Source organism: Oncorhynchus mykiss, chromosome 1 (assembly GCF_013265735.2).
Source record: "Oncorhynchus mykiss isolate Arlee chromosome 1, USDA_OmykA_1.1, whole genome shotgun sequence".
In the NCBI taxonomy this organism is placed as follows: Eukaryota; Metazoa; Chordata; class Actinopteri; order Salmoniformes; family Salmonidae; genus Oncorhynchus; species Oncorhynchus mykiss.
The window spans coordinates 44,709,217-44,720,644 of record NC_048565.1 but is presented as its reverse complement, the minus strand read 5'-3'; the positions used below and the strand labels follow the sequence as shown (position 1 = coordinate 44,720,644).

Genomic DNA, 11,428 nt, shown 5'->3' with positions numbered 1-11,428 from the left:
AAGGGGCCGTCTGCAAAATATGAGCTACTTAGAAAAACTACACTGTAAAATGTAATCGATGTACTTGACAAGAAAGAAAACTGTTTCTATGAAAACAGTTAGCAATATTTTAATATTGCCTGATCACATCTGATAAATGAGACCATAATTCTACGCCTTTTTGCGCAAATATTGATGCATTGTACAACGGGCGGGTCCGCATTCCAGCCGGTGTCTATTCCACTCTGTTCCATCAAACTGCACAATCCACTGTCTAATCACATCAGCCCAGACAGACAATTTATAAACTTGATCTCCACAGTAAAATGCATCTCGACATTATCTCCATTTTCTTTTATGGTGTGTGGGATGCGGTTAATTAGGCTAATAAATTAGGATTAACTTCACAGGGTGGTGAAAGTGCACGGTGATCTTGATGCTCCTTTCCAATGAATATAGCCGTTTGACAAAGAAAAATATTATCGCTTTTATCCATAATAATCTCATAATGTAGACTAGCCTACCAGCACAGTTTACTTGTACTGTATCAGCAAACTGTTGGCTAGAGCGCACGTGCCAAGACCAGAGTAGACACATTTGCTATTCAACACAACCGTTTTTGTGACACATATCGGTAGAGTTGAAAATGCCATGGAAACAGGTTGAATTTTAGATTTGTATTCGGTACACGAAAATTGAAGCGAAAAAGTAAATGCTGTGTGTATTACGTCATCACGCACTGATTTTTACTGGTGGGAAAACGTGTATATTTTAGAATATTCGCATGAAAATTGGATGGAAACCTAGCTAGTGACAAGGACAAGTGTGATAATTAGAGTCGTCTATACAACACAACTAGTTTTTAGTGAAAATTTATGTTTAAACTTTGGACGACTACGCGCATCCGTGTACGCGCATGTCTATAGCTTTGGAAAAGAGTAGAGCAGAGTGCAGTCACTGCTGTGGTTGTAACTGAACAACAAGTATGTTGGGGTCGTTCGTTCTGCTGTGGATATGCATCTGCCTCCTCTTCTTCTTCTTGAAGGTTAATAGACCCCCAAACTTTCCTCCTGGTCCACAACCCATTCCAATATTTGGGAATCTGCTGCATCTGAGCTTGGGGAATCCTATGAAAGACCTGGAGAAGGTATGGTATGCCTTGTATAAAACTCTATTATGCTATTTTAACTCTCCTGAAGAATCAATAAGCATTACTTGGATGTGTCAGGTTAAATTTATATTTCCTTTTTGCAATATGAACATAACATCTATCAAATAATTGTATCTAAGCAACCTTTGCACGTATGTCTATAATTGCGTAATAAGTGGTGCTCTGTATGCTGTTTGTTTCCTGTAATCTTAAATCCATACTTTGATGGCCTTGGTATGACAAAGAACTGATTTTCTAATCACAGTTTTACTCAATTCAACAATTTCATTAACAAAATAGCCTTTCACTATGCAACTTTAATATTCTTAAAGGATTGGTTCACTTTTGTTTAACCAAATCTACATTTTTCATGTAAATGGCATGATATAGAATTTTTTTACATTTAGTTATTTTATTTTACCTTTATTTTACTAGACAAGTCAGTTAAGAACAAATCATTATTTACAATGACGGCCTACCGGGGAACTGCCTTGTTCAGGGACAGAACGACAGATTTGTACCTTGTCAGCTCGGGGATTCGATCCAGCAACCTTTCGGTTACTGTCCCAACACTCAGGCTACCTTCTGCCCCAAAGGGTCTCTAGAAGAGTCCAGAGACATTAGTTTTTGCGATTTCACTTCCACATTGCTCGTTCTGCAGTATGGGAGTTATGGAAAACATCAACAAAGGCTCCAAAACCATCCAAATACGCCCTTTTAGAAATGACAAACCTCTCAGTATAGTGATGCAGATCTTTAGATGTGGTACACATGAAATTGTGTAATTCCGAACTTTATCAATTTTCACGACTTGAGCGGTTTCCCCCTACCAGCTGTGCTGCCCTGGTTACACGGAGAAGCAGCTAAGTTGCACAAATGGAGTATAACTTTACGGATAATGTTTGGAATTACACAGTTCATGTTTTCCTGTAGCTCCCATACTGCAGAATGAGCAATGATGAAAGTTTATTGTGGTTGGGGATAGTTTCTCAAAACCAAATTAACTGACTAAAAAAGTGTCTGGACCATTCCATAACATGCCATTTACATTTAAAAAAAAAAAAGATTTGGTTTAAAAATAGTGAACAAATCCTTTAATATGTCCCATTCTGTAGTTGGCGAAGCGCTATGGGAATGTTTTCAGTCTTTATATTGGTGGAAGGCCAGCTGTGATTCTCAATGGGCTTGAATCTATGAAGGAGGCCCTGGTTACCAGGGCTGCAGATTTTGCAGGAAGACCCCAAGACCTTATGATCAACCATGTCACAGAAGGAAAAGGTAATATTATCAAAAAATACAGTACAGGACATTATTGATATCAACAAGAAAACATTTGAATCTATTACTGTGAAGAGCTCTATTCTGAAGCAGCCTTTTCTTTCTATTCCATTTTTTTTGCCCTTTAGAACATAATTATAATTTGATTGATATGTCAAAAAAGACTTACCTATTGTAATAAACTATCCCAGGTGTCATTCTTGTGGATTATGGCTCCAACTGGAAAGAGCATCGCCGCTTCGCCCTAATGACCCTGAAAAACTTTGGTCTGGGGAAGCAGTCCATGGAGGAGAGGATTCTGGGGGAGATATCACACCTCATTGCACCCTTGGCGAAAAACGTTGGTATGAAAGTGGAACATATAAAATTGTGTTTTGTTTTGTAGGAACATAGCCATTTAACAGATGTCCTTATACAGATTACCCTCTTGCTCAACGTTAAAGAGAACAAAGTATCTCTTATCAAAGTAATACTGTTATTTTTCCACAGGAAAATCCATGAACCCACAGGTTCTCTTCCACAATGCTGCATCCAATATCATCTGCCTTGTCCTCTTTGGGTCGCGTTATGACTATAATGATGAGTTTCTTAAGACCTTCGTGAGGCTCTACACTGAGAACGCAAAGATCGCCAATGGACCCTGGGCTATGGTATTATACATAATTACAGCTTTTTGGTAACTGTATACTTACATAAAACAGCATAGAACAATGTTAATTACATTGCTTCCTGTAAATCACACCTTTTGGTTTGAAAGTAAATATGGATGGTAGATCGTTATGCAGGTTTCTTCTATTGACCCAGGTTTATAAAAAATGTAAAAAATGTCTCAACAACAAAAAAAATCACATTTTTACCATTCGACAGGTGGATTATTATTTTGTCTAACTTTATTTATTGCGACAAATGATGATGGAAATTGTGTTTTTCTAATAAATGATTGCCAAATCATTTTGAAGGGAACACGGGGCACAGGCTGTCACCGCGTAACTAAAGCTCCACTCCACATTTAATTCTAAATGCCTACGCCTTGCGAAATCAATGTTTTCAACTATACAAATAGCTTTTCTTTCAATAATATCTCAATTGCTTTGCCTTGCTTTTCTAGTTGGCTGGCAAGATTCACCATCCAATTATTTCAGATCTACAGGAGTGCAAGTTTCCCCATGGCATGGGCCGTGGCAATACATTGGCACATGAAAATTATTATACATGCCGGCTTTCATGGGCTAACTAAGACATTAAATAGATAGGTGGGAGGTCTTACGGGCTATTGGCAATTTATTAATGTGCAATTTGCCTAACTGGGTAATGTAACTTTAAGGTGTGTGTGTGTGTGTGTGTGTGTGTGTGTGTGTGTGTGTGTGTGTGTGTGTGTGTACAGTTGAAGTTGGAAGTTTACATACACTTAGGTTGGTGTCATTAAAACTCGTTTTTCAACCACTCCACAAATTATAGTTTTGTCAAGTCAGTTAGGACATCTACTTTGTGCCTGACACAAGTCATTTTTCCAACAATTGTTTACAGACATATTATTCACTTATAATTCACTGTATCACAATTCCAGTGGGTCAGAAGTTTACATACACTAAGTTGACTGTGCCTTTAAACAGCTTGGAAAATTCCAGAAAATGATGTAATGGCATTAGAAGCTTCTGATAGGCTAATTGACATAATTTGAGTCAATTGAAGGTGTACCTGTGGATGTAAGGCCTACCTTCAAACTCAGTGCCTCTTTGCTTGACATCATGGGAAAATCAAAAGAAATCAGCCAAGAACTCAAAAATAATTGTAGACCTCCACAAGTCTGGTTCATCCTTGGGAGCAATTTCCAAACGTCTGAAGGTACCACGTTCATCTGTACAAACAATAGTACGCAAGTATAAACACCATGGGACCACGCAGCCGTCATACCATTCAGGAAGGAGCTATACTTGGATGTGTTTGCTAATCGTTGAAGATGTGTTCCGTCTCCTAGAGATGAACGTACTTTGATGCGAAAAGTGCAAATCAATCCCAGAACAACAGCAAAGGACTTTGTGAAGATGCTGGAGGAAACAAGTACAAAAGTATCTATATCCACAGTAAAACGAGTCATATATTGACATAACCTGAAAGGCCGCTCAGCAAGGAAGAATTCAACTGCTCCTAAACCGCCATAAAAAAGCCAGACTACGGTTCACATGGTGACAAAGATCGTACTTTTTGGAGAAATGTCCTATGGTCTGATGAAACAAAAAGAGAACTGTTTGGCCATAATGAACATCGTTATGTTTGGAGGGAAAAGGGGGAGGCTTGCAAGTCGAAGAACACCATCCCAACCATGAAGCGTGGGGCTCCTTTACTGCTGGAGGGACTGGTGCACTTCACAAAATAGATGGCATCATGAGGAATTAATATTATGTTGATATATTGAAGCAACATATCAAGACATCAGTCAGGAAGTTAAAGCTTGGTCGCAAATTGGTCTTCCAAATGGACAATGACCCCAAGCATACTTCCAAAGTTGTGGCAAAATGGCTTAAGGACAACAAAGTCAAGGTATTGGAGTGGCCATCACAAAGCCCTGACCTCAATCCCATAGAAAATGTGTGGGCAGAACTGAAAAAGCGTGTGCGAGCAAGGAGGCCTACAAACCTGACTCTGTTACACCAGGAATGGGCCAAAATTCACCCAACATATTGTGGGAAGCTTGAGGAAGGCTACCCAAAACGTTTGACCCAAGTTAAACAATTTAAAGGCAATGCTACCAAATACTAATTGAGTGTATTAAACTTCTGACCCACTGGGATGAAAGAAAGAAAAGCTGAAATAAATAATTCTCTCTACTATTATTCTGACATTTCACATTCTTAAAGTAAAGTGATGATCCTAACTGACCTAAGACAAGAGATTTTTACTGGGATTAAATGTCAGGAATTGTGAAAACTGAGTTTAAATGTGTTTGGCTAAGATGTAAACTTCCGACTTCAACTATAATGTATGTGTGTGTGTGTGTGTGTGTGTATATTTGCGATATATAAGTGTATGTCTGTATGTATTTTAATCGTGACGTCATTGCGTCCAGCTGTTTTCATCGACACAAGATAGTTAAATGGAAACGCACCCTAGCAGGCAATTGTCACATCTATTTTTTTTATGCACACTTACTAAATGTCGACAAAATAAATCACAGGAAAAGTTCATGGAAGCATAGTTAATGGATGGTGCAATAGTAGTTCTGACTCACTACTTGGTCTTTCTCCACAGCTTTACGACACATTGCCCATGCTCCGACACCTTCCCTTGCCATTCCAGAAGGCCTTTCAAAATGCAATTTGTTGCAGACAGATGTCTCTTGGACTCGTCACTCAGCATAAGGAAACCAGGATTCCTGGGGCGCCAAGGGACTTCATTGACTCCTACCTGGATGAACTAGACAAAGTGTGTTCATTTTGTTTATGGGAGTTGAAGTGCTTAGATTAGCGGGTTTGACCACATCATCTATCATTATGACTAGGTTGTACAGTGCCTTCAAAATCATCACAGTTTTCGTCTGACACTGCTGTACTCTCCCCACCAGAGAGGAGAGGATGGATCTTCTTTTTCAGAGGCCCAACTCATAATGTACGTCCTGGACTTGCACTTTGCTGGAACAGACACCACCTCCAACACACTGCTCACTGCTTTCCTCTACCTCATGACCCATCCAGAGATTCAGGGTCTGTTTGCTTTATCTTCTAATGCTGACATTCAGAAATTGTCTTTCTACTAATAGAGTTGTTGTAGCTTATTCCTAAAACAAAAAGGTGTCAAGCAATTTTGATAAGCACTTTTGCCTTAAGTCCTTTTGTTGACAAAATCCCTTCCCTTTGGTCTTCTCAGAGAGGTGTCAGCAGGAAATTGACACGGTACTGGAGGGGAAAGAACACGCATCTTTTGAGGACAGGCACAGGATGCCTTACACTCAGGCAGTGACCCACGAGAGTCAGCGCATCGCCAATACTGTCCCCCTCAGTGTGTTTCATAGCACCACCAGAGACACTGAGGTGATGGGCTACAGTATCCCAAAGGTGAGAAGCAGCAATACATCTAAAATGTCTTGTCTTCTCATTTCAAAATCTCTAACATAATGTTCCTTATTTCTTCTCCACTTGGATATGTCTCATCCTCTCTCTCCATTTCTTACTTGCAGGGCACTTTGATCATTCCAAACCTTACCTCTGTGCTGTCTGAAGAGGGTCAGTGGAAGTTCCCCCATGAGTTCAACCCCTTAAACTTCCTGAACGAGCAGGGCGAGTTTGAGAAGCCCGAGGCCTTTATGCCGTTCTCTGCAGGTGAGGGATAGAGCAAACCAAAGTGCTTCACTGATGTTGTTGACATCATAATACATAAAGGGCACATACAGTTTGTTGTTGTTGCAGGGCCCCGAATGTGTCTTGGAGAAGGACTCGCTCGCATGGAGCTCTTCCTGATCATGGTCACTCTGCTGCGACGCTTCAAGTTTGTCTGGCCTGAGGATGCGGGGGAACCTGACTACACCCCTGTGTTTGGTGTAACCCTGTCCCCCAAACCCTACAGACTGGGTGTTAGACTGAGAGGGAACTAGTTAGGAGGAAGCTATTCTAGACAGAGATCAAATAGAATTGGTGTAATATAACATGTAATATTGTAATTATTCTACTTAATTCAACTATCTATATGTATTTGTGCTTAACACATTTTTGTTTTTCATTTGTCACAATTTGCTTATGTGAATATGTAATATAGGACTCATTACACACACCATTGATGGGGAATCTCTGATGTTATAGTGTTCACTCTCTACATAAACAATATCGGTGATGAGATAAGAAAGTGTCAAATTCATTTATATGCTGATGACACTGTCATGTACTCTATCGCTTCAACGGCTGACCAAGCATTATCACTATTGGAGACAGATTTTAAGATATTACAAGGGTCTTTTGTACAGCTGAAAAGAACACAGTTTATGATTTTTAATAGGTTCAAGAGACCTATGCAGAGACCTGAATAAGGTCTCTGCATATAAATATACTTAGTTTATCATCCAACCATATCCCTGTCTTTTAAAATGCATATTGACAAACTTTGTAAACGGCAAAAAATCAAGCTAGGCTTCCTCTAGAAACAGAACATGTTTGTCCTCTACAAATAGAAGAAAAATTGTGCAAGCTACTTTTATGTCTGTTATAGATTATGGGGATATTATCAACGTGCATGCTACGGCATCAACACTTAAATCGCTGGATGCTACTTATCATTGCGCATTTAGGATTATTACGGATGTTAGCTACAGAACTCACCACTGTGTTTTATATCAAAATGTGCGTTGGACTTCGCTGTCCATGAGACGAGAACAACATGCTCTCGTGTTTGTCTATAAAGCACTTCTGAATAAACTACCTTCTTATCATCACTCATCAATATTAGAATTAGAATTCCTAAAAAACAAGTCTCAAGCATGGATTACACTTGAGGCCCAATCGGTTTCCAGAGTTGGGTATGGCTGCCTTTTCCTGTTACGCTCCTTGCCTATGGAATAGCCTGCAGACTCAACTTAAACTTGAGACTCTTGTCCCACTTGCCCATTTTAAACATTTATTAGAGGATTTTTATTTTTGTATTGCCTGTAACTGTTTTGGGTAATGCAAGTTCTTGTGCTGTTAGGGGAATAACCTGTTAGGGGAATAACCTGTTAGGGGAATAACCTGTTAGGTGGATAACAAGTTAGGGGAATAACCGATGTGTAAATGTAAAAATCTGCTGCTGTATGTTTTTTGTGTTATCTGTGATGGTTTTGTTTGTCTTGTGCAATTTCTTAATCATTGTACCTGAACTGTATGTGTAAACGTGTACGCAGGGCTGTAAAAGAGACCTTGGTCTCAGTCTGTGTTCCTTGTTGAAATAAAGTTATACTAATAGGCTTTCAGTACCAGTTTTATGGGATAGTACTTTCAAAACTTATTGTGGGAATCTGTGGCTTGATGAATTCTAAATAAAAAATGTAATGTGGGATATTTTACTGCAGTGTACTTTATCAACACAGCACCTTTCACATAGTTCATGGACAGTTTATAATAGTACAACTTGCCTAGTTAAATAAAGGTAAAATAAAACCAAACTTAAAGTTGAAGTCTGAAGTTTACATACACCTTAGCCAAGTACATTTAAACTCTGTTTTTCACAATTCCTGATATTTAATCCCAGTAAAAATTGACTGTTTTAGGTCAGTTAGGATCACCACCTTATTTTAAGAATGTGAAATGTCAGAATAACAGCAGAGAGAATGATTTATTTAAGCTTTTATTTCTTTCATCACATTCAGAATATTACATACACTCAATTAGTATTTGGTCAAATTGCCTTTAAATTGTTTAACTTGGGTCAAAAGTTTCAGGTAGCCTTCCACAGGCTTCCCACAATAAGTTGGGTGAATTGTGGCCCATTCTTCCGGACAGAGCTGGTGTAACTGAGTCAGGTTTGTAGGCCTCCTTACTCGCACACGCTTTTTCAGTTCTGCACACACATTTTCTATAGGATTGAGGTCATGTGCAGTTGCAAACCGTAGTCTGGCTTTTTTATGGCGGTTTTGGAGGAGTGGCTTCTTCGTTGATGAGCGGCCTTTCAGGTTGTATCGATATACACATGTATGACTCGTTTTACTGTGGATATAGATACTTTTGTACCTGTTTCCTCCAGCATCTTCACAAGGTCTTTTGCTGTTGTTCTGGGATTGATTTGCACTTTTCACACCAAAGTGTGTTCATCTCTAGGAGACCGAACGTGTCTCCTTCCTGAGCGGTATGATGGCTGCGTGGTCCTATGGTGTTTATGCTTGCATATACAGATGAACGTGGTACCTTCAGGCGTTTGGAGATTGCTCCCAAGGATGAACCAGACCTGTGGAGGTCTACAATTTTTTTCTGAGGTCTTGGCTGATTTCTTTTGAGTTTCCCATGATGTCAAGCAGAGGCACTGAGTTTGGAGGTAGGCCTTGAAATACATCCACAGGTACACCTCCAATTGACTCAACTGATGTCAATTAGGCACAGTCAACTTGGTGTATGTAAATTTCTGACCACTGGAATTGTGATACAGTGAATTAAAAGTGAAATAATGTGTCTGTAAACAATTTTTGGAAAAATTACTTGTGTCATACACAAAGTAGATGTCCTAACCGACTTGCCAAAACTATAGTTTGTTAACAATAAATGTGTGGAGTGGTTGAAAAACAAGTTTTAATGACTCCAACCTAAGTGTATGTAAACTTCCGACTTTAACTGTAGCTGCCAATAAGCCTGATAGATTTTTTTTTATCAGACCTGTAAATATTAACATAATGACAATGTTGAAAGTAAGTTAAAACATGACATGATTTCAATATCCAGACGTTGTTCTTCTGTGCGTGACGATAGGTGTTGAAACCTTAATACAGTTGAAAATGTGTAAATGGGGTTGTGTGACAAGGACCAAGTTATGCCTTTAACTCAAAACTGGATCAAAATGGCTGCTATTTAATTAGAATCAATTTGTGAAGATCCAAATTTAATAAAACTATTTATAGAGCACATTTCTTACAAGAGATGCATTTCAACAAATAATATTAAATAAATAAAATTTAAAAAAGGTGTGAAAATGCAATAGTCCTACGTTTTCTAAATGAGACAAATTAAAATACAATAACAGTAAACATAAATCTAATGAATTCAAATAAATAAATACATAGAATGAGAAAAAATAGATCACCTTTACTCCACACACAGAGACGCATACAAAGCTCTCCCTCGTCAATTCATTTGGCAAATCTGACCATAATTCTATCCTCCTGAATCCTGCTTACAAGCAAAAATTAAAGCAGGAATCAGATTAAGCAGATGCTAAGCTACAGGACTCTTTTGCTATCAGACTGGAACATGTTCCGGGATTCTTCCGATGGCATAGAGGAGTACACCACATCAGTCATTGGCTTCATCAATAAGTGCATCGATGACGTTGTCCCCACAGTGACCGTATGTACATACCCGAACCAGAAGCCATGGATTACAGGCAACATCAGCACTGAGCTAAAGGCTAGAGCTGCCGCTTTCAAGGAGCCTCCCTCTGCAACTGGATCCTGGACTTCCTGACGGGTTGCCCCCAGGCGGTAAAGGTCGGGGGCAACACATCCTCTGATTCTCAACACAGGGGCCCCTCAGGGGTGCATGCTCAGTCCCCTCTTGTATTCCCTGTTCACTCATGACTGCACAGCCAGGTACAACTCCAACACCATCATTAAGTTTGCTGATGACACAACAGTGGTAAGCCTGATCACCAACAGCGATGACGCAGGCTATAGGGAGGAGGTCAGAGACCTGGCCGTTTGGTGCCAGGACAACAACCTGTCCCTCAACGTGATCAAGACAAAGGAGATGATTGTGGACTACAGGAAAAGGAGGACCGAGCACACCCCTATTCTCATCGACAGGGCTGTAGTGGAGCAGGTTGAGAACGTTAAGTTCTTGGTGTCCACATCACCAACAAACTAACATGGTCCAAGCACACCAAGACAGTTGTGAAGAGGACACAACAAAACCTATTCCCCCTCAGGAGACTGAAAAGATTTGGCATCGGTCCTCAGATCCTCAAAAGGTTCTACAGTCACTGCCTGGTATGGCAACTGCTCAGCCTCCGACCTCAACGCACTACAGAGGGTAGTGCGTACGGCCCAGTACATCACTGGGGCCAAGCTTCCTGCCATCCAGGACCTCTATACCAGGTGGTGTCAGAGGAAGGCCCTAAAAATTGTCAAACTCCAGCCACCCTAGTCATAGACTGTTCTCTCTGCTATCGCATGGCAAGCAGTACCGGAACGCCAAGTCCAGGTCCAAGAGGCTTCTAAACAGCTTCTACCCACAAGCCATAAGACTCCTGAACATTTAATTTAACATTTAATGGCTACCCAGACTATTTGCATTGTCCCCCCCCCACCCCCCCCCCCCCCCCCCCTGCTGCTACTCTCTGTTATTAACTATGCATAGT

The 11,428-nt window shown here is 40.1% G+C and overlaps 1 protein-coding gene across 1 annotated transcript; it reads left to right on the top strand.

The window, feature by feature from the left end:
* The first annotated feature begins 677 nt into the window (after nt 1-677).
* LOC110523596 (cytochrome P450 2F2) lies at nt 678-8,425 on the top strand. The gene is made up of 9 exons (XM_021602445.2): nt 678-1,126; nt 2,245-2,407; nt 2,599-2,751; nt 2,897-3,057; nt 5,657-5,830; nt 5,970-6,108; nt 6,272-6,459; nt 6,582-6,723; nt 6,811-8,425. The coding sequence occupies exons 1-9, from the start codon at nt 965-967 to the stop codon at nt 6,993-6,995; spliced, it is 1,467 nt and encodes a 488-aa protein (XP_021458120.1). The 5' UTR covers nt 678-964; the 3' UTR covers nt 6,996-8,425.
* Nucleotides 8,426-11,428: the final 3,003 nt, after the last annotated feature.

Bases quoted from the DNA above. Each gene is read 5' to 3' on its own strand.
- LOC110523596 (XM_021602445.2), top strand. From the start codon at position 965: ATGTTGGGGTCGTTCGTTCTGCTGTGGATATGCATCTGCCTCCTCTTC. The intron at 2,752-2,896 runs GTATGAAAGTGG...ATTTTTCCACAG, and splicing joins ACCCTTGGCGAAAAACGTTG to GAAAATCCATGAACCCACAG. The intron at 6,109-6,271 runs GTCTGTTTGCTT...TGGTCTTCTCAG, and splicing joins GACCCATCCAGAGATTCAGG to AGAGGTGTCAGCAGGAAATT.